We start from the raw sequence: 22,691 nt of genomic DNA, 5'->3' as shown, positions 1-22,691 counted from the left end.
CTGAACATTTTCTGAAACAAGGCTTATTTGGTCTTTGAAACCACAGGGAAAACCTCAACTTGGTTCACACTAATGTTCAAAGGAGAGGCAAGAAGAGCTTAATTAGTTGTGATACTATATCAGAGGTAATATTTACAATGTTTCTATATTTCCAGGTTGGGCTTGCAAACAGGACAACTGATTTGGAATAGACAGTTTGGCTTTGGGCCATCAGAATACAATACCTCTGTTGAACTGCTGGTGGCAGCAAAGAGTAATTCTAGTTAATGAGAATAACTGGAATATACTAGAGAGGTGAACACCACAATTATGGCTGAACTCTGGGGTAGCAAGACAAACTCTTTGTTCCCAGTGATATTCCCAGGTATGTTCCAGAGATAGGAACTAATTCCAGTATTCTTCACCTGAGCAGAAAAGCATGTACTCCAGTACTGGGCAATTCACTCCTGCATCACAGAAACTGATACAACTCGATTTGTGGTGCCATGGATTTATAATCCACTGTGGGGAAATGGAGAAAAAAAGGAAAAAAATGAAGGAGAGAAAACTACGAATATATAGAAAGATAAAAGGAGTAAGGCCTAGCTCACAGAGATGTCTTTGAGAGAAAATTATTCACACTCCTACTGCTGTGGCAGTGGATAAAGAACTGGGCAAGAAGGAATGGCTCCTCCAAGTAGACAGAACCGGAAGTAGCTACTTTCACCTTCGTTGCAGTAAATTCCAAAAGATTTTGTAAAGGCCCAAGTTTCTCATGCATCTGGCTCCACAGAGAATATTAATAAGTGCACGCTACTTATTATTATTATACACATTTGGTGAAAGACTGTTGACTTTTCCCCTCATAATACAACACTGTAAATGCTACCAACCATGCTTCTCCAACCATGCTTCTCTGCAGCAGCATCACCTGAACGTTGGACATTTCTGAATTGAAATGGAAGTGCTCTTCACTTTTGCTTTTAGATTGTGAGCAGATAAGAACCACTTTTCTTAAAGACGAGTCCACAACAGAGGATTCTATCACATGGTCTGGGAATTCTGGTTTATAGCACAGGCTATGGTACCATCTGTCCAAGAGAATCTTGGGCCAAGATTACAGCGCACCAAATTTTTGCATCGTTCCTCAATAATTATTCCACTATTGCCAGTGTAAACTAATAACTCACCAATAATGCATCAAACTTTTTCTCTTCTCAGCAACACTGGAATTATAGGCATTTGTAGAAAAGGTGATTAAGTGGTAAATAAGAAGGCACATAAAATACTGTTATGGCTGCTGCTAAGGTCTAATCAAACACACTAAAACCTTTAAAATCAACTTTATTTACAAATTCCATATCGAAAATACTTTGACATTTAAATTATAGTTGCAATATTTTTTCATCCATTTTTCCTTTGTTCGCCTTTCACAATTTAAAGTAAATTGAAACAATAAACAATTAGCCCTTTTAAACCCCACTGATTTTTGAGACTGCTATTCTCATTCTTAATCTGTGTGTTCGTACAGATAGATGTTAACAGTGCCTAACTTTAGCCAGAAATGTTTTAACTTTAGAAGAACTGACTGCTATCTAAACTGTATATGTTGGTTTACGATCCAATAATTTCAGATAATCTTAAAACTACAGGATGGGTTCAGCCAATATTAATACATGTCATGTCCAAAGTTTCCTGTATATATTCTTCCTCCTAGGATAAAAAGGTTCATCCTCAGTCAAACAGTCTGTTGTCATAGCACCAAATCAATGCATATGTAAAAAAAAGTACATTGTCTTATGAGCAAACTGATTCAATACTATCAGCTCAGGAAATGCAGAGGTTTTAGAAAATGGTAAGAAATTACATAATTAACATTGTGTGCTTGTGTTAGTACAGTGCTTGGGGAAGAACATCACAGTTAGCATTACATTCTACTCCCTCCAAAAAAGCTGACCCCTTTTAGTTCTTCAGGCAGATATTCCTGATCAACAGGCTCCTTGAATATGGGATTATATTTATACCCTTTACCATAGCCAATGTTCTTCATGAGCCTGGTAGGCGCATTCCTTAAGTGCAAAGGAACAGGCGGAAGAGGTCCTTCATGGTTTCTTAGGCACGTCTTGACATTGCTGTATGCGCTGTACACCTCTATAGATTTTGGCGCTCTGGCAAAGTAGATAACGCACTGGGCAAGTAGGACCTGGAAGACACAAAAGAGTAGGACCTGTAAGACACAAATGATCTGGGGTTGTCCAAAGGCAGGCTGTTGAGACTCCCAACTCCACCACACCCACTGAACCGAATCTGAGTATCTCAGCTTCACTCCGTTTCAGGTTCTTGCTACTTGCAAGTCACTTGATAGCAAATCCAACTGGCCTTGAACAGCTGCTCTGCGTTATCCCAGAAAAAAAGGCAGTCACGTGCTACCAAGTGATGATGGCATACAGTCAGTATCCTCCGTTTACCATTTCACCGTTACAGTGACCACGGGGCTATTGCGAAAACAGATGCATAGATTAGAAGCTCATCAAGTCCCATTTAAAATGGCAGCAGGTGTAAGCTCAGAGCTAAAACACACCAGCAGAATGGGGTGAGACAATCTGTGCCATTTCAGACTGCAGTTGGGAGGGGAGATGTTTGAGTGGTACACATGCACACGCACACACACACACACACACAAATACAGTCCAGCAATCTGATCTGGTACCCCTACACCGTGTGAGTAGTGTGCTCGTGCGTTTCAGCTTTCAGTCGCTAATTCAAAACAGCTACTACACCAAACCTAGAACACAGCTGTTGAGAGCCAGCATGGTGTGGAGGTTAAGAGCAGTAGACTCTAATCTGGAGAACCAGGTTTGATTCCGCTTTCTTCCACATGAGTGGACTCTTATCTGGTGAACCAGAATTGTTTCCCCGCTCCTACACATGAAGCCTGCTGGGTGGCCTTGGGCCAGTCACAATTCTCTCAGAACTCTCTCAGCCCCACCAGCCTCACAAGGTGTCTGTTGTGGGGAGAGGAAGGGGAGGAGTTTGAAAGCTGCTTTGAAACGCGTGGCTGGGAAAACGGCATAAATCTAAACTCTTATTATTATTATTAATAATAATGAGGAGGAGGAGGAGGATGCTGAGATGGCTGTTATCAATCCAATTTCACAAAGAGACCCTTCAGACCCAGTTCTCCAGATTAGGGTGCACTTTAGGTCAAGGAAATATGAGAGGAAGTCAACAGGAAGAACTGATAAAGTAGATTAGATAAAGTTGAAGGAAACAAGACTGAGAAGGGAAAGGAAAAGGCCCAAGTGAATCTGTAATTACCTCACACTCTGGCATTCCAATGAAGTGGCAGCCCTGATAAGCAGCCACTGCCTGCGTTAAGGCCAAGGGATCAGCCAGTCCTGCAACAACAACAAAAAGGACACACCAAAATCAGGAATAAATACTCCAAATGTACCTGTACATGCAGTTTCAGATGGGAAGCAAAACCTTATACTATTCATGCACTAAATAAATGGCCTGTATTTGTTGTGGTAATACCGCTGTAGGGTTGAAGTGGAGGGTCCAAAATCTTGCCTGATTATAGAGGTTCACCCAGCTAGGCTTAAAGAACATTAACTAAGGCATCATTCTCAGACCATGGTGTCAGTCTATGACAGTGTTTCCCAACCTTTTCGAGGTCAGGGTACCCTTGACCTCACTCTTCATATCTCATGGTACCCCTGCCGCCACCCTCCACCTTCCCCTCCCATTGCCCCTGCTTGCCACACACCCCCACCTTCCCCTCCCAGGGTGAAGGGTAGCACGGGGGGGTGGGGGTGGCTGCTGACCTTGTGGCAGGCCCTGCCCCATGGGCCAGCTCCATGTCCTTGCTGGCGCCGGTGGGAGACACCACAAAAATGAGGAGGGGCGGGGTAGTAGTGTTGCCACGGTACCCCTGGGACATGCTCATGGCACCCCAGGGTACCACGGTACCCTGGTTGAGAATGGCTGGTCTATGACTATATGTGGAAAGCATGAAATGGCCTTGGGGGGCTAGAGTACACAAAAAGCTGGAGAGTGGGTTCTTCTCAGAGCAGTAATGCCACTACTGATACTGTGAGGGAACCTGACACAGCAGTGTTCATGCACGGAAGGCCAATGGCCAGAACATAATGGAAGAGTTCACAGGATCAGCTCATAAACCAGCTACTCAAAAGAGAACACAGCTTTGAAAGGCCAGAAGTTTCATTTTCCTGGTAATTTCTGGTGCCTTGAAGACTGCCAAGTTAACCATTAGAAGAAGAAGAAGAAGAAGAAGAAGAAGAAGAAGAAGAAGAAGAAGAAGAAGAAGAAGAAGAAGAAGAAGAAGAAGAAGAAGAAGAAGAGGAAGAGGAAGAGGAGGAGCAGGAGCAGGAGCAGGAGGAGAAGTTGGATTCATGTCCTGCCCCCTTTCTCTCCTGTAAGGAGACTCAAAGGGGCTTACAAACTCCTTTCTTTCCCCCCCTCACAACAAACACCCTGTGAGGTAGGTGGGGCTCAGAGAGCTCCGAAGAACTGTGACTGTGATTTGAATGTCAGTTCTCCAAGCGGTTCAACGTTTGATGCCTTTTTAAAAATAAAGAAATAGAACAGTGTGATCAACATACAACCGAGAAGGACCAACACTATTTAGAGAAGAAGAAGAAGAGTTTGGATTTATATCCCACCTTTCTCTCATTTAAGGAGACTCAAGGTGGCTTACAAGCTCCTTTCTCTTCTTCTTCCCACAACAGACACCTTGTGAGGCAGGTGGGGCTGAGAGAGTTCCGAAGAACTGTGACTAGTCCAAGGTCACCCAGCAGGAATGTAGGAGTGCAGTAACACATCTGGTTCACCAGATAAGCCTCTGCCACTCAGGTGGAGGAATGGGAAATCAAGGAGGAGAGTACCTGGTTGTCCAGATTAGAATCCACCTGCTCTTAACCACTACGCCACGCTGGCAATTTGTCAAACACAAATAAGATTTCATGGCTGATACACATGTAAGTACACTTCATGTTTCTGTGGACCAAATATCCATTCACAGGGACAGCCATTAAAAAGCCAGATAACTATTGTGAGTTATCTCCTTAAAAGCGACTTATTCTGTTGACAGAGGCTTTGAAGGTTGAAGAAGCCTTATTTTAAACCAGAATACTCCACCGCACGGTTCTCTCAAGTTACTCACCTATATCTTCACTTGCAAACCTCACCAATCTTCTTGCCACGTACAGAGGGTCCTCCCCACCTTCAAGCATTCGGGCAAGCCAGTACAGAGAAGCATTTTCATCTGAGCCTCGCATAGATTTGTGGAGGGCAGAAATGCAATTATAATGTTCTTCACCTATTTAGAAACAGAGGGAAAAAACAATGAGTATTACAGTAGCTGGGTCATCTGGGTCAATTATCCAGAGTCACCGAAAGGGAGTCCTCAATGACCATCTCATGCTTGAAATTAATTGTGATACAATGTTGTGCTCTTCCAAAGGTGCAGGCGCTCACCTGACACTTGGTGGGAAGGCGAAAAGCGCAGGACACTGAGGTGACGCAGCGTGAGTGTTGCGGCCTACAGGGGAGCGATCCCAGCTGCCTGGAGAGTGCAGGTCGCGGGCCTGGCGCTCCCTCTCTCTCCCGATGAGGCCGCCTGTCCCGGGTTCGGCCGAGGCGGTGTGGCATCAGTCACGGCTACGGCCGACCAACGCAGTAAAAGACTGCTGGCTAGCTGAGAGGCTGCTCGGAGTCTTGCCGCCCTGCTCTTCCCTCTCAGCCGGACGGCTGTGCGGGGAAGGCTTTGATCCGCGACTGGCGGCCCTGGTGTTTTTGGCCGCGGATCGGATGAAGACGTCTCGGGGGGGGGGTGGGGGTGTGTGGCTCCGATGCCATTTTCTAGTCGGTGCTAATGAGTTTAGCATGGGGAAATCAAAGGCACAAGAGTGAGACAGGAGGGAGTTGGGGGAGGGACTGGAGCTGCACCACCTCATGACAGACAGAAGATAAAGAGAAGCGGGGGGGGGGGGACTGAAGCCTCGCGACCCCATGCCAGACACACACACCAACGGGTGAAAGGAAGGAGTGGGGGGGGGGACCGAAGCCTCACAACCCCACTACAGACACACACAAGGAGCAAGGGGGGATGGGGGGGACCGAAGCCTCATGACCCCACACAAATAAACAAATGAACTAAAATGCGGGAAGTGGGGTGGGGGAGACCAAAGCCTCACAACCCCACAACACACACGGAAGACAGACTAAGGAATTCACAGATTGACAAAGGACAAAAGACAGAGCCTACAAGTTTTGCTGCACCCTCTGATGAGGCAGGAAAGATACTGGGGACTTTTGGAGCCAACACCGGACAGGAAGTGACCAAAGTATCTTTCCTGCCCCTCAGATCAAGCGTGGGGAAAACCCAACAAGATGGATTCCTCCATCCAGGAGAACTGGGTTTCATTCCGCATTCCTCCACACCAGCAGTAGACTCTTATTTGTTTCTCTACTCCTACATCCCTGCTGAGTGACCTTGGGCTAGTCACAGTTCTTTGGAACTCTTTCAGCCCCACCTACCTCACAAGGAGTCAGCTGTGGGAAGAGGAAGGGGAAGGAGTTTGAAAGCCCCTTCGAGCCTCCTTGCAGGAGAGAAAAGGTGGTATAAAACCAAACTCCTCTTTTTCATCTTTATGGGCTCAATGAATCACTCCTTAATGTACCTAGAGTGCACCTCAGCAGTCTTCACTGTTAAGTTGTACAGTTTCTAAACTCTGCCACCCTGGCCCTCTTGGTGTAGGACACTTTTAAAAGCTTAGAAGAACTCAGGCTGGATCTTACTGTCTTCAGGTCCTCCTGTGACATCTCCAAGACTGTCAGCTCTGTGGTTCTGCTGAGCAACCTCTCAAAAGCAAAGGTGCCAAAATTATTTAAGAGAGCATCTGTTTTACACTTTTCCTTACTCAGTCTGACATGGCTTCCTGTTGTACGATATCCTATCACATACAAACACGACATAACTCTGTCTGTGGACAAGGGCCACATTCATACTGTTTCTAAACTTAAAAGGTGAAATTTTATCTTGACTCTGAAAGGCGTAAACCTGTAACCCTAATTCAGTGTGATTTCCTAGAGCTGTCCCCTCCAAACCTCAGAAGGGTGCCTTCTCCTGGAAACACACCAGGCTGGCAGGCAGCTATTTTTAAGAGTCTTCCACACAAAGAACACCCTGGTATGCCATCATCATCAGGCCAATATAAACAGCATGTCTGTGGCCTGCCACAACGGCTTTCAACTTGAGCTGGCGGCAATAAACCAAGCAGCTGAGAGTCTCATCACAGCCTTGGGAATGGCGTCTCTTGGTCTCCTGAATCTAAAACGGCCTTTAAATATGTTAAAAGCCAAGTGTAGCCTATCTTCTTCAGCGGGCACGTTTTTCTTTTAAAAACACAACAGCGTTCAAAAACACAAGAGATTATTTTTGATTGAGTTGAGGTGAAATGAAAAAAAAATCACTACATAAATATCAATAAAAGGCATGGGATAAATCCTGGAGAGAAATAGTAGAACAGGAAGGAAGCGTTCTTCTTTCTCAGTTAAAAAAAAGATGTCCCCATATGAGGGGATTGGAGTACAGAAACCTTTGGTACTGAATATCCTCAGAAGTGTTTTCAAAATGCCCACCTGTTAACAGTTCCAAATCATGTGTCCAATAAAACAGGTTGTGGTTTAGTAAAGTTGGTAAAATAGCAAGGAGTTTCCACAAGACATAAAAGTGAAAACTTAAACCGAGTTACCTCCTAAGGCCATTGACTTCAATGGATTTAGGATGAAATTCTGTTTAGGATTGCACCACTGGGTCTCTTTTCTCAGTACAAAAGGAGAGTAGTTGCAGTCATTGTGTGAAAAACTGACTTGCTCTACTGTGTGACAGCTGGTATTCTGTGTGTGAAAGTAATGTAATACTCAGATTGAGTGAACTGGTGGAGAGCTATTGAGGAGTCCAAGCTGAAGTGGCCATACATATAACCAGAGAGGAATAACGTATATGCTAAATTGAAGCCGGTTTCCCAGATATAAGCCTAGGCACCTAATTTTACCACAAAAAACTTCTGGAAACTTATTGGCAGAGTATAAGCCTTCGAACTTGATTCAGTAGCAGCTAAAAACAGAAGATTTGGGAGCAAGATGAGATAGAGTTGCTTAACAGAGTTTGCATTAGGGATGAGCAGCTTTCCAGCACTCTAGGAACACAAATGAACCACTGTTTTCCTCCAAATATAGAATAATTCTGGGATTCATAGCCATGCCAATGAAGCACTGCTCCAAAGAAAGTCTTTGTCTTCAACCTTATCAGTATTTGGCAGTAAACTACCATATGAAGAATTGTGTGTTCCTCTACAAATTAATGCACCAATAACCCCTTAGGAGAGAAATGCGCTTAGTAACGCACACACACACACACACACACACACACACACACACACACACACACACACACACACACACACAGTTGTAATGTTTTTTTTTTTCACTCAAAGAGGCTTTTATTTATATTCCACACTGCTCAATTGTCTTGTTTCCATTTTCCCAGCAACCCTTGTGATTATTTGTTGCCTGGGCTAATGTTTCTTCTTTTTTTTTTTTTAAATAATGTTTATTAAATTTCAAAAGATAATACAAACGTACAGTCATTTGACATTCATAATTAAAAGATATTTAAATTATTATTGTACACCTCTTACCAAGGTTTATCTTGTTATGATCCTATATATATTCTATATGACAGTTCACGACTTCAACCGTTCGTCACATTTTCCTTTCATATTAACTATATTTACCTTAGCTAGCTTCTCTACACTCTTAGCTTTAAATTATACTAAAAAACATATTTATTTTTAAAGCGGTGTACGCCGGAAAAAACCAAAACAGATAAATTAATCAAAGTCATACAATAATCTTGCAACAATGTTACAGTGTTTCAGTTATTGACTTAAAAAATTCTTTCAGTAATGTCCAGTCCTCTTCAGCATCTTTAGCTTGTATTATTCCTGTTAACAAATCTAGATCCATGTATGTCCATAGTTTACTATACCAGTCTGAAATGGATGGTATCTGGGATGTCTTCCAATACTTTGCCAGTTCGATACGAGCTGAAGACGCTATGTAAGTTAATAATTTAGAGTGACATATAAGTTTTTTATCTTTATACAATCCCAACAGACCATTTCCGGGAGCATTACAAAGTTCAACTTTAAAATCAGCTGTGTTTTTTTATGTATTTTTGTCCAATATCCCTGTACTTTCCCGCATGTCCACCAGGAGTGGAAAAAGGAGCCTATTGCGGTGCCACATTTCCAGCAGATAGGTAGGAAATTGCAGTTTATTCTAGATATCTTCAAAGGAGTAATGTACCACCTGTGTATTAGCTTACTTATATTTTCTCTAACATCTATACACACTATATTCCTATATGCATTTCTCCATATTTGTTCCCATTCTCCTAATACTATGTTTCTTTTAAGATTTTTACTCCATTCTATCATGCTGTTTTTGATTAGTTCTTCTTCTGTATCTAATGTTAATAATAAATTGTATATTTTACTTATTTGCTTTTTTTCCCGTCTCTTCTTATTATATCATCAAAAGCCGTTCGTTTCAACGTAAATCCCCATAAGCGCTCATCCTTCTTGAAATATTGGTACAATTGGGTGTAAGCAAACCACTGGCATTTGTCTTCCCCTAATATAATTTGATCTCTCTCTTTAAGGGTGATATGGTTGTTATAGCATGTTAATAATGTCTCATATGTTAGCCAGAGTGTGCCTTCGTTTTTATCTTTTGATTGGAGAGACTGCATTCGAGATACCCATAAGTAAGGGGAACATTTCTGTAAAAAATATCTTTGTATTTATCCCAGATCTTAATCAGTCGGCTTCTAACATAATGGTTATTGAATAACTGGTATTTTTTATTTGGGTCTGGCCAAAGTCTATCGTGCCATCCCATTTGCATGTTGTAGGCTTCAAGCGCCAGTAGTTCCGCATCCTGCAAAACAATCCATTCTTTTATCCATATGCATGCACATGAAATTAAATACAGTTGCATATTTGGTAGTGTCCAACCTCCTCTCTCCTTTGTCATTGTCATTATTTTGTTGTAATGTTATGAAGGCTGTCCTTACAGCTTGTTTTTACGGCTCTCTGGTGAGTTAGAAAAAAAGCAGCAACATGCTTACCGGATCCTCACAGCAGCCCCAGCTATGGCTGCCATATTGGAATCACCGTATATATGCGAGTATAAGCCGAGGGGGGCTTTTTCAGCATAAAAAATGTGCTGAAAAAGTTGGCTTCTACTTGAGTATATACGGTATAACTTCTAGAGGGAGGGAAGAATAATTCCTGGGGCCAGTAGTCTGGAGTATTTAATGTTCTGCTTTATTTTCCTCCAGAGAGAGTGATTTATGTTTTATTTTAGGGTTTTCAAACAGGGTGAGCCTTATGAGGATACTGTGTGAAGTGCCAGTCTGAGTTAGACCCTGAGTGTACAATCCATTAGCTAGAACATTATAAAGTTACTGTACCATCTATGAAACAGCAATATAACATCTAAGCTAACTTTCAAACTGTACAACCTCATTAAGCTAGTGTCTGAACCAAATACTGAATTGCTCTGTCAGAGCTCTGTCTGATCCTTTCCTTCCCTCTAAGTTATCTATCTACATTCCCTTCTTGACTCTGCTCAATAAACTTTGATTCTGTTTAAGTTTAAAATACGCCTTACTATTATTCTGTGTGCCTTGCTAAGGGGTTTGTCTAGAAATGTTATAATAATGGGCATCTTTCACTTTCTGGGTCAGTTACGGGGCTGAGGAAAAGTGCTTCAGTTTCAACGAATGTTACCATTTCTTAAATACTTCAATCCCTGAAGGAAAATAGGCGTAAAAGATCTGACAAGACAGGTCACTGAGTTGTTTTCCTGCCTCAGTGTGTTGAGAAGATGGGGGCCATCACACTTCTTCAAGATGAGAGAGCTGGGGGGACCCAGTGGATAATATTGGATAACGTGACCATCTGGGTGTGGGGGAATGCCTGGTCTGTTTCTTTGTCTTTAAACTTCTGCTAGCAGATTATCATATTTATCTCTATGGCATGAAAAGCTTCAAGTGTTAATTCCCGAAGAGCAAACTGCCATTAAAAGACATAATACCTTTGTCCACCTGGACTTTTTGGCGTGGCTGTGTGCTTTGCAATGGGATCTTCCCAGTTCCCTGTTTACACGCAAGGAACTGCCTTGCTGATTTCCCTGAGCCCAGATACCATTCTGCCTGCCCCCTGAGGAGAATGCTTCTAGATTTGGGTGGTTGTTTGCCACCTGTTTCTTAATTAAAAAAAAAAAAGGCTGTCCCGTCAATAGATCGCTGCTTTGAAAATGAAAATCAGTTCCAAAAAGGGATCCTATCAATCCTGCAGAAATGCCAACAGAACTGCTCCTGCACGGGTGGGGAAAGGTGGGAAGGAGTGGAAAAAACTAAAGGAAGCAAAATGCATGCCGTTCCACCTTTCCTGCTCTTGGAAACCACAGAGCCTCTCTGATCTGTGGTGTAGAGAGTTCTGAAGACGAGAAAACATATGAGCAATTGATAGTCTGACACAAAAGAAATGTACACTTGACCCAAAGAGAACAAATGTGTGCAAAAGGTCATGGTTAAAATTCAAAAGTGGCAGTTGTGGGAAAGACAAATCTTTCCTTTCTCTCTTTAGAAATTTCCTACATTTGGACTATTAAGGACCACCTAGACCAGTGATGGCGAACCTTTTTGAGACCAAGTGCCCAAATTGCAACCCAAAGTCCACTTATTTATCGCAAAGTGCCAACCCGGCAATTTAACCTGAATGCTGAGGTTTTAGTTTAGAAAAAAACAGTTGGCTCCCTCTTCCTCCGCCCCACCCACTCAAGCAGGGGTCAGCCTGCTCTAGCCTCCAGCAAGTCCTGCACGCACCACTCTGTGCCTCTCTGGCATCATTGCCTCCTCTGCCCCCCGCCCCCCCCCCCATGGGCAGCAGCCACCCAGAGCACAGGCACCAGGCCCGCCAGCCAAGTCCTCCCTGCTCACTGCAGTGCGCGCACGTCATGCTTAGTGGCCCAGGCCAGCCTAGATGTGTGTGTGGGGTGTGTGTGATTTTCCGCCCCCCCCCACATGACGAACTCTGTGTGCGCGTGCCCACAGAGAGGCTTCTGAGTGCCACCTCTGGCACCCGTGCCATAGGTTCGCCATCACTGACCTAGACCAAAGTGGTCTGCACCGACGGACAGTGGCTTTTGCAGCCCTACCACCAAAAATACTTTTTAAATTGGTGGTCCTAGGAACTGAGTTATTTGAACACCGGCAGCTAAGAAGTTAAACACAAGATGACAACTTTAATCCTCAGTGTGCTGTCTCCAAATCCGACTGTCACCACAAAGACAGAAGCGACCGGTGTTTGTGACACATAAAGGTGCCAAGTCATGAACTGAGCAAGAGCTGGTATCAAATGAAGACGCTTCATATGCAACCAGTTTGACATAAGCAAATTTGAATGTTTCTTCCCCAAAAAGGAACACCAAAAATAAAATGATCAACTAAAAAATGTTAACCAAATATTGGTTCAGACTAGAACATGGGGGGTGGGGGTGGAAGTGGGGTTGGCTTGTAAGTAATATTCTTACACAACTCCATCAAAATAAAATAATCCTGTAAACGTACATCTTTCAAAATATTCTATTAAGTATTTAATATATATAAATAAACTTCAGTAACAATTGGGCACATGCCCATTAATAACTGTGGTATAGTCTTCTATGTGCCATGCTAGATATTTAATAATTGCTCTAGGGCTGGAGTTTAAATAGGACCACTTTTAACAGTGAACAAATTGCAAAATCAGTAGTCTGATCTTGTTGTTTCTCAAAGGGCGATTCCGCACACGAGTAAAATAGGTTCAACCCAGTTCCCTGAGAAGGGTACTAACCTAGGTTGAAGCCATTGTTGTTCCCCACTGCAACCAGCTTGATCCCAGCTCGGAGGGCGGAATCATCCTGTGCCTCTTCGCCGCTCCGTTCTGATTGGCTACTGTTCTATGGCCATGTTCTATCTATCCCCACACACGTTACAAAAAAAACTGCCACAGGAATGGAGGGACGAAGGTGGCGTTTTTTGATAGGTCAGCTGTACGCATGCCCGAAACACTCAGCTGTGATTGGCTGAATGGCGGACTCTTGGCACCAGAGATTCCGCACTTTACTGGAATCGAGCTGAGTTCGAGCATGGTTCCCTGAAAAAGTAGTAGTTCCCAACTGGAGTCAGAAATTTGACCGTTACATGGGGCAAAGCTGGTACAAAACCACGTCGATCCCAGTGGCGTAGCGGGCTGCACTTAGGTTGAACGCTTAGCAATAGAACTTAGGTAAGATAGCATAGAAGTGCAAGACCGACCAGACTTGTGATGGAATAGTAAGCATACTATATCTCCAAGTCCTAGATCTATGCAGTTATCTATTACATTTTTACCTTGGTCTTCCACCAATGAGCTCAGAGCACTGTACATTGTTCTTTCCCTCCTCCACTTTATTGTCACAACCTATGAGGTAGTCACACAGAGACTGTGTGACTGGTTCATGGCCTCCCAGCAAGTTTCGCTGGCAATGGAAGATCTGAATCCGCAGCTTCTAGATTCTGGTCTAATGTTCCAACCACTGTACTACACAAACAAACCCCAGAATGCAAACATCTGACAGTAACATGCAGTTTTCATTATGAAAAACTGGTTCTACTGAAGTAGCACTCCAAAAGTTGCAATTCTGGGGTGTGGGTGGGCAGAAAAGAACCGTTTTCCATATTTAGATGTACTTTGATATCGGGACCACACGGCTGCATGCCTTCTGTTTCACACAGCATCGGTCTATGTATAGGCAATATTTTCACAGGTAACCATTCAAACATGAAACCCACAACAGGTGAGCCCACAAAAAGCCCAGTCACTTGATACTGCTCATTATCAAACAAACTTTGAAACCACGTTTTACTTTGCAAGGAAAATCTCAACCCAAGCACACAGGAAGATCCAAAAAAGAAAATCTTAACAGCAAACTAAAAGTAAGTGCACAAATATAGGCACTCTTTGGAAGAACACAAAAATGATTTTTTTTTTTAAAAAAAGGGACGCACTCATAGCGAATTGTTAACACACTGGAGGGCAAAAGACCAATTGTCACCAGCTATTATTAGAGAAGAGCAAGGCCATTTTATTTGCCTGCCATGGAGTCTATTGGGAAAACCAGTATGTGTTACCCGGCCCCTCTGAGTTCACAGCACATTTTATCTGTCATTCTCCTCTCATTTGTTCCCACTCTAGCAATTCTGCCTCAACTCATTATTCACACTCATTGTTCAGACAGGTGCAGAAAGCCCCAGTGAGCTGTTCAGTGGGAAGACGGCCCTGGTTGGTTCTCTCTTCAGCAATGGCTATCTAGGGCATCTATTTAACAGCTATCAAACAGAGCCCTTATTGACAAAACAATACTCTGGTAACTCTTCTGAAACAATGCCCCCCCCCCCCCTTACCACACTGTTGCTCAGGAAAGCAACAACTATATATTGTCGAAGGCTTTCACAGCCGGAATCACTGGGGTGCTGTGTGGTTTCCCGGCTGTATGGCCGTGATCTAGCAGCATTCTCTCCTGACGTTTCGCCTGCATCTGTGGCTGGCATTCAGATCCTCTGAAGATGCCAGCCATCTATCAGATCCTCTGAAGATGCCAGCCACAGATGCAGGCGAAACGTCAGGAGAGAATGCTGCTAGAACACAGCCATACAGCCCGGAAACCACACAGCACCCCAACTATATAATGAACGAATACTTTCTCGACCAAGAAGGCTTTGGGCCTCAGGAGGTAACATACGTATTTTCCCCCTGCAGTTTTTGGGTGTTTTATTGAGCTGGCTTGCTCTTTTATAGTTTTCACTGACATGTTTTATTTTTTTATTGTTGTGTTTTCATGCACTGTAAGTTCTTTTGAAAGTCCCCCTAGACTAGTAATATGGGTATAAATTCTAAACATAAACAAACTGTGTATGTTTGCTTTACATTGATTCAGTGCGCAGAAAAACTAGGATGCGTAATCCTTTCTCCCTTCAACTGTTGGAACACTTGGAAGAAAAAAACACAGAAACCTGTGATGTCCTTTATTTCATTTTCCTGCGACATGAATATAGCCACCCCTCTGGGATCCCTTCCGCACATGCAGAATAATGCAAATTCAATCCACTTTCACAACTGTTTAAAAGTGGATTTTGCTATTCCACACAGTAAAATCTACCCTCAAAGTGGACTGAAAGTGGATTGAAAGTGCATTGTTATGCAGGTGTGGAAGGGATCTGGGAGTTTAAAACTGTTTCACAGATTCATTTCACTGAGAAAGTATACAGTTCATCCATGTAATGTCTATATCCGACCAGAAGTCTAGGTTTATCCACAGAATTATTTAACAGGATGATAATACTAGAACTCACCTGCTCGATCATATAGAATGTGGGACCGTTGGAGTCCTTCCTTAATGTGATCTTCTGTTATGACTATTCTATTAGCAGAAGAGCCATGCACGTTACTCTGATGGGGCAACTGAGTTAGCTGGGCCTGGACAGCCATCTGGAGTCCATTCAATCCTGTTCTTGCATCACCATCACAGAGGTAGGCAAGGGTGTTTACAGCTCTTCTCTCGATACAGAAGCATGATCTGGAATGAAAATTGTACCACATTGCTGTTCATTGGTACCTGACCTGCTAGCAACCTATGCATTGTTCACAAGGCTATACTGTCTTTGCACAGCCCGTAAAGCCAAGTGGATTTAAGCTTCATCCTTATGAAGTGCTGCAGTACTTAAATGTCAGGAGGGTTCTAGAAATGGTATGTAATCTATGCACCATGCCCTAAGCACCAGTCTATGTTAAAATAGCTGTGCATGCTTTATCATCCCAAACATATGCACACTTATGGCCACACAATGAACAAAGAGACCATAGCGAACTGCCTTTTATGTTTATGATAAAAACCACAGACATAAAACAGGGAGACTATAAGAATCCAAGCCAGCCACCAAAGTTTGTTTTTTTTGCGACCTGAAGAGTTCCTGAACTATTATCGGAAAGTTTCTATTGAATCTGAACAGAATTATAAAAACATGGTACCTTCCTCCTTCTGCTTCAAGTCTCACTTCCAGCCCTGGGACAGCACCAGGAAGAAATGTAGGCTACTTTCACCTCTGCCTATGCACGCAAACTAGCATCTGGGAAAACGTTCAATACGTTTTGTATTTCTCTAGGCTTCTGTCCTCTTCAACGTCTGCGGCTCAGCTGTCAGGATAAAGATCTGCTATTTGCAGCACCATCCTAAGCAAAGTCACACCCTTATAAGCCCTTGCGCTTCAAAGGATTCCAAAGAGCATCTCTCTGCTTGCGATGGCACTGTTAAAGGATGAAGGCCACCAGCTACTTTAAACGAATGGCTAAGATTGTGGAGAATCTCTGGTGTAATGATGTTGCATCATATATTTTGTTTTATTAGCTGTTAGCGGGGAATGAAAAACCATGAGGCTCCAGCCAGGCACCCTCCATAATAGCTAACTCAGGACCCCGGTCAAAAAGGGGGGGGGGGGTGATGCCTACGAAGATGTGTTTGAAATTATCTGTAGGTCACACAGTAAACATCAGCACGAGGTAGAACTCCTGACTCTGTGAGTGGAAGTGCCAATTTCAGTATTTATATCTCTCTAATTTCCTGTGGTGGCCAATGAATGGGAATTTCAGTGGTGATTGTGGCATGGTAGCCCCTGTCAGTTCATTGTTATTGTTACCTCATGCTTTGTTTTAGTTAATCAGTTTTGTGTAATATCTTGGCTGCCAGTTCTTCAGCTGGTTGCTGGCCTTTCATTACAATTTGAGCTTCACCCAGAGGCCTCGGACATTGTAATATATTGACGTGGTATTTGTTCAGATCCCAGCAGGGCTGCCTTTTGAATCTGACAAATATTGATTTTGTCAATTTGAAGATTTTTTTAATTTTTATTATTAGTTTTATATACCACCCTCCCCCTGAGGGCTCAAGTGCCAGCCTAGTGTTTTCTTATAGGTGCTCAATTCTTTCACTCAGTCTGCAACATACCTTGTATAGTTTTTGAGAGGATAATTCGGGGAAGGGGAGAATAACGTGTTCTGTCCTTAGGCCCTTGGAGAAGGAGTGGGATAAAAATGGCAGAGAGTCTTTCATGAAAGTGAATGACCTTTGGATGGAGGGATAGGCTGCTTGAATGCTTTTCTTTATGCCTTAAGCCATACCCTCTTCATTATCTTAAAAAGCACATTTCTTCACGTTTTGGCTACATAAATTCTACATGCTGAAATACGATCAGTCAAAGCTTAGATGGCTCCTCAACTTAGTATTTTTCCCTGTAATTGGCTGGCTGCCCTGGTTGTTTGTAGACCATTTCATAAATCTTCCATTGAATGAAGTGCAAGATGTTCTGGCAATCTCGGGTTTATTTTCAATGCCACTGTACTCAGTAAGGAATGGCTGATTATCCCAGTCTCCATGCACTAATCCCTGTTAGACAGACATAGTGAGTCAAGAGCTGGAAACAGCTCCTGTTGGGGAATTTGGCGTGCCAAAGCATAGTGGTTTCTGCCCATAAAAATAATTTGATAGTATTTGTCTGATGGGATCCCTTAACATTTTCACAGTCACTGCACTGCAATTAAAAATGGAAAGACAGATCTTTGCATCTCTCTGCGTAGGTTGTCCAGTGCATTTGCAAAGTGAAGGTATAGTTTAAAAGAAAAAGCGACATTTCCAAGCTAATGACAGCCTGCACTAAATTTTGGCACCGTCACTACGGCTACAATCTTGGGGATTTGGAGACCTGTCTCGTTATTAGTTTTCTCTTCCATCTGACTCTTTCCTTTTTATTCATCTAATTGTGAAGAATTTGCACAACAGAGCTTCAGTCTGTGTTAGAACCAGTGGTTCTAGCCCTTTGTGGGTCCTGGCAGCTGGCTCATGGTCAAGTCAGCCATCCATCCATTCTTGGTCGGTAAATGAGTACCTAGTTCATAGCTAGGGGGTAAAGAATAGCCGGGGAAAGCAATGGCAAACTACCCCACAAAGGCGGCTTGCCTATAAAATCACTGCTTGCAGTGGTACCCAAGGATCAGATGCGACTGAAGGGGAAACTTTACCTTTTAAAATAATGAAATATTGGGCTAGTCACACTGTTCCTGGCCACTGCAACCAACCCATACAACAGGCCACACGAAGAACAGCTTCAGGTGACTGTAAGAAGTCACCATATAGAGGGGAAGGGCTGGACTTGACACATTTTAAGTCATCCACAAAAACCGTGTTGATTCTAGTCACTCTCCATGCAACTGTACCATTTTGTGACAGCTCTTCCCTGCCTGTCCAGCAATTCACTGAAGTGGGGAAACGATTACATCTCATTCATTTCCTATTACCTCCTAAGCCTACTGAAGCTGCTGTACTATTTCAAGGTAGCTTCCCAAAAATTTGGGAGGAAGAACAGTAAATCCCCCATAGTCACAAACAAGAACACATCTCTTGAGAGTGGATATTCGCATTTGTGCTTTTCTGGATTACTAGGACGTGATACATTTGCTGATTCTCAAAGGATGCTGCTGAGTTTATAATCAAGGCAAAGGTGACGGACATTTTCAAAAACCAAAGTGGTTTTGGCATGAAGTGAAAAACCTGACACTTGCATGAAGTGAAGGCCGAATGGAGAGGAGCTTAAAAACTAACTAAAAACTAACTTTAAAAAAACTAACAAAAAACTTTATGTTCAGGTATGAAACTATGAGCCCACTGGAGAACTGGTGGGATTTCAACCTAATATTAGGTACTTATAGTACAGTGATGGTAAACCTTTTTGAGACCGAGTGCCCAAACAGCAACCCAAAACCCACTTATTTATCACAAAGTGCCAACACGGCAATTTAACTGAAGTTTTAGTTTAGAAAAAAATGGTTGGCTCCAAGGCGCGCATTACTTGGGAGTAAGCTTGGTGGTAGTTAGTGGCTTTGCTTTGAAGCAACTGTGAAATGCTTCGAATGGGTGAGGGTTTAGGAGGGTTTAGAAGCAAGCCCCATTGCCAGCAACCAAGCTTACTCCCAGGTAAAGGATTGAGCTTTAGTTCTTCCCATGAAAATCAGTGGGGTTTAACAGCACTTAACAGGGTTACCTATACGTCATGCCCAGCGGCCCAGGCCAGCCTAGATGTGTGTGTGTGATTTTCCGCCCCCCACATGATGAACTCTGTGCACGCGTGCCCACAGAGAGGGCTCTGAGTGCCACCTCTGGCACCCGTGCCATAGGTTCGCCACCACTATTATAGTAGATCACTAACCGCAAATCCACCCACATCACAAGGGGAGAGGAAGGGAAAGGAGTTTGTTAGCCCCTTCGAGTCTCCTTACAGGAGAGAAAGGGGAAAGGGTATAAATCCAAACTGTTCTTCTTCTAACTCGGAAACAGCAAAAATAAACTGAAGTGCCTGTGATACAAAACTACCAATCAAAACAAAAACAAAACAAAGCCCAAAACTATTCTCCTGTGGTGAAATAGTTCTCTGCAGGAATTTCTCAAAAGGCACAGCATATTTCAGCCTCACCGATTCACATGCAACTATGCATTATTTCACCTTCCCTTCCTCCTGAGTCTATATCGAAATTCAGCCCTTCCCACCCTACACCAGTGCAGGCAGGCAGCCCTTTATCCTGCATGAGGTAACAATTGCAAGGCAAGACCCTAACCGACTTGTGACCTCCGGCGAGAACTATACTCTCATCTTACACTTGCACTATTCAGTGTTTTTGCCAGTCTCCAAAATTAAACGCAGGACATATCGGACACCAGGTCTTGATGTTCGGACTTTGTAACCAATGATACGTAGAGACAAAAATATAAACAAACCGGCAAAGAGGACACCCCGGGACCCGGCATTGGCTGACCTCAAGATTGGATATCAACTCGAAAGGCAAAGGAAAACTACAGCTCATTTCTGTCTAGCGATAAAACCTCAACGGGGCCATCAACAGGATTAACTTGAACGGATACATCTTTCGCTGATGAGAACAGACACACAGACCAAAGGCCCCCCCGTGAAAGTGACGGGGACTCATTTCTGTCTTCAGGCAAGAATCTACCATTCAGAGCCACAAGTAGAAGAAGAAGAAGAAGAGTTTGGATTTATATCCCCCCTTTCTCTCCTGCAGGAGACTCAAACGGGCTTACAATTTCCTTGCCCTTCCCCCCTCACAACAAACACCCTGTGAGGTGGGTGGGGCTGAGAGAGCTCCGAGAAGCTGTGACTAGCCCAAGGTCACCCAGCTGGCGTGTGTGGGAGTGTACAGGCTAATCTGAATTCCCCAGAGAAGCCTCCACAGCTCAGGTGGCAGAGCTGGGAATCAAACCCGGTTCCTCCAGATTAGATACACGAGCTCTTAACCTCCTACACCACTGCTCGACACCGTGATGAGTCGTTGACCATGCTGGCTTCTAATCACGGTGACCTTCAGAACGAAAAGCACACAACCCTCTCCCCCCCCCCCCCCACCCTAAGTATTTCTTGGAATATATATTCTCTTTCTTAGGAGGATTATACCTGCGGTTCATTTTACTGTCAGCTCATCAAGTGCCCGAAAAGTCATTAGCAAGTAGAACACATGTGCGGAAAAGAAAAAGTGCAGAATCAGACAGCCTTCACTCACGAACAACCTCACACCTTCGTTACAGCTCTGGCATGAGCAAATTGATCTAGCTTCCATCTCACTTGCCAATACTGAGCTACCGTGTTCTTATTGCTAGATGGGTAGCCTGAGCAGTCTGTTGCAGCAGAACAATGTGTATTCCGCTGCGAGCTTTCCCAAGTCAGATGCCAGGAAAGGATAACACGTTCTATATTTTTAAGATGAAAAATTACGAAAGGGGAAAGATACAGATTTCTTTACGGACAGTCTGATTTTCACACTCTGCTCCTTTTGTAATTCCCTTATTCAACACATGGAATATGATTTTCTGTTCACTGCATCTGAAGAAGTGAGCTCTGACTCGCAAAAGCTCATGCTGGCATGCATATCGTTGGTCTATAAGTTGCCCCTGGATTTCTGATGTATTGAGCTTCATTCAGATTTATCGTGCTTCATTGAGGCCCCTTCTACACATGCAGAATCATGCACGTTCAACCCATTTTCACAATTGTTTGCAAGTGGATTTTTCTATTCCACACAGTAAAATCCAGCTCATTGTTATTTATTGCATTTTATGGAAATGCAATTAATTAATTTATAGTATTAATTGGTATACACCATTTATAGATCCTGGGGAAGGTTATACCCTTTTAGTAAATAGGCTGTGAATAATGAATGGCTAGAAATATCTCAATCCTGCCTTTTAAGTGTAGTTGTACTATATCTGTTCACAATCCCGTGTACAATGGAATGGTCAAAATTTTTTAATCTATGTTATATTTTTAGAAATGAAGTGTGATCTTAGAATGTAAAACTACTCATAGACGGCATGTACAACTGTATTGTCGAAGGCTTTCACGGCCGGAATCACTTTTATTTATCGACAATACATCACTTTTATTGTTGTCTTTGGTTCCCTCTTCTACAAACAACTTACCAGTTCTGATAATATCAGAAGGTGTGATAGAAATAATACCTGGAAAATGTATTGTCGAAGGCTTTCACGGCCGGAATCACTGGGGTGTTGTGTGGTTTAATAACGGTTTATATTCACGTTTGTATACCTTATGCCAATAAAGGTCTATTGTGATTGTGAAAATCCAGCTTCAAAGTGCATTGAAAGTGGATTGAAAGTGCCTTATTCTGCATGTGCGGAAGGGGCCTCAGTCCTCATCGGAGTTATGCTCTTCTAAGTCAATAGACTGTAGCCTTAGAATGGCATGACTCTGCTTCGGGTTGCACTGAAGGTCATAAATAAATGCATTCACACATGGACCCTAAACAAGAAATATCCCCAACGGACAGACACAGCACAGCATGACCAGAGTTGCAAGAATCCCACAAGATACAGAAATCAGTGGGAGCATTCAATTGGATATTTCAAGTCAGCAGCTCGATTCTCCAATGTCCCCCTCCCCCCCCCCAAAAAACCTAATCCCTATCTGTTCCCAAATGTCCTTCCCCTCTTTTCTCGCCCAGCAGAATCCAATTCGGTTGAAACTGTGACTCTTGGAAGCACAACACATTTCACCAAATAATTCTGCCTGGTTAGAATTACTTGGTTTACATCTCCCCGATTTAATTAGATTACACTACTTGTTGGACAATTCTGATCCTTCTCTCTGTATGATAGTGGCAGACTTTCTCCTGGAAATTACTAAACGGCAGTAGATTTCCTTTGACCTAACATTTATTTCCTGTATTGTAGATGCTTTTTAATCCGTTTTTTTTATTACTGTTGTACTGTTGTCGATGCCAATAAAGGCTTGCTAATAGAATGAATGAATTACTTGGTTTCCAGGTATTGGGGTGCTGTGTGGCTTCCGGGCTGTATGGCCGTGTTCTAGCAGCATTCTCTCCTGACGTTTCGCCTGCATCTGTGGCTGGCATCTTGATTCAGATCCTCTGAAGATGCCAGCCACATATGCAGACGAA

The 22,691-nt window shown here is 43.2% G+C and overlaps 2 protein-coding genes across 3 annotated transcripts in view; both read right to left on the bottom strand.

Annotated features, from left to right (window-relative positions):
* LOC125438692 (leukocyte elastase inhibitor-like) overlaps positions 1-22,691 on the bottom strand; it is a 164,189-nt gene that overhangs the window by 52,419 nt on the left and 89,079 nt on the right. The gene's annotated exons all lie outside the window — the stretch shown is intronic.
* The window catches only part of WRNIP1 (WRN helicase interacting protein 1), a 21,505-nt gene continuing 120 nt past the window's right edge, over positions 1,307-22,691 (bottom strand). Inside the window, exons 2-5 of the mRNA XM_048507362.1 lie at positions 15,512-15,735; positions 5,165-5,320; positions 3,298-3,377; positions 1,307-2,182 (exon numbers count right to left, since the gene is read on the bottom strand). Coding sequence (XP_048363319.1) covers positions 1,907-2,182; positions 3,298-3,377; positions 5,165-5,320; positions 15,512-15,735 — 736 coding nt within the window. The 3' untranslated portion in view covers positions 1,307-1,906. The remainder of the gene's footprint in view (positions 2,183-3,297; positions 3,378-5,164; positions 5,321-15,511; positions 15,736-22,691) is intronic.

This window comes from Sphaerodactylus townsendi, linkage group LG09 (assembly GCF_021028975.2).
Source record: "Sphaerodactylus townsendi isolate TG3544 linkage group LG09, MPM_Stown_v2.3, whole genome shotgun sequence".
Lineage (NCBI taxonomy): Eukaryota > Metazoa > Chordata > Lepidosauria > Squamata > Sphaerodactylidae > Sphaerodactylus > Sphaerodactylus townsendi.
Note: the sequence above shows the minus strand (reverse complement) of the source record. Positions and strands in the feature narration are given on the sequence as shown.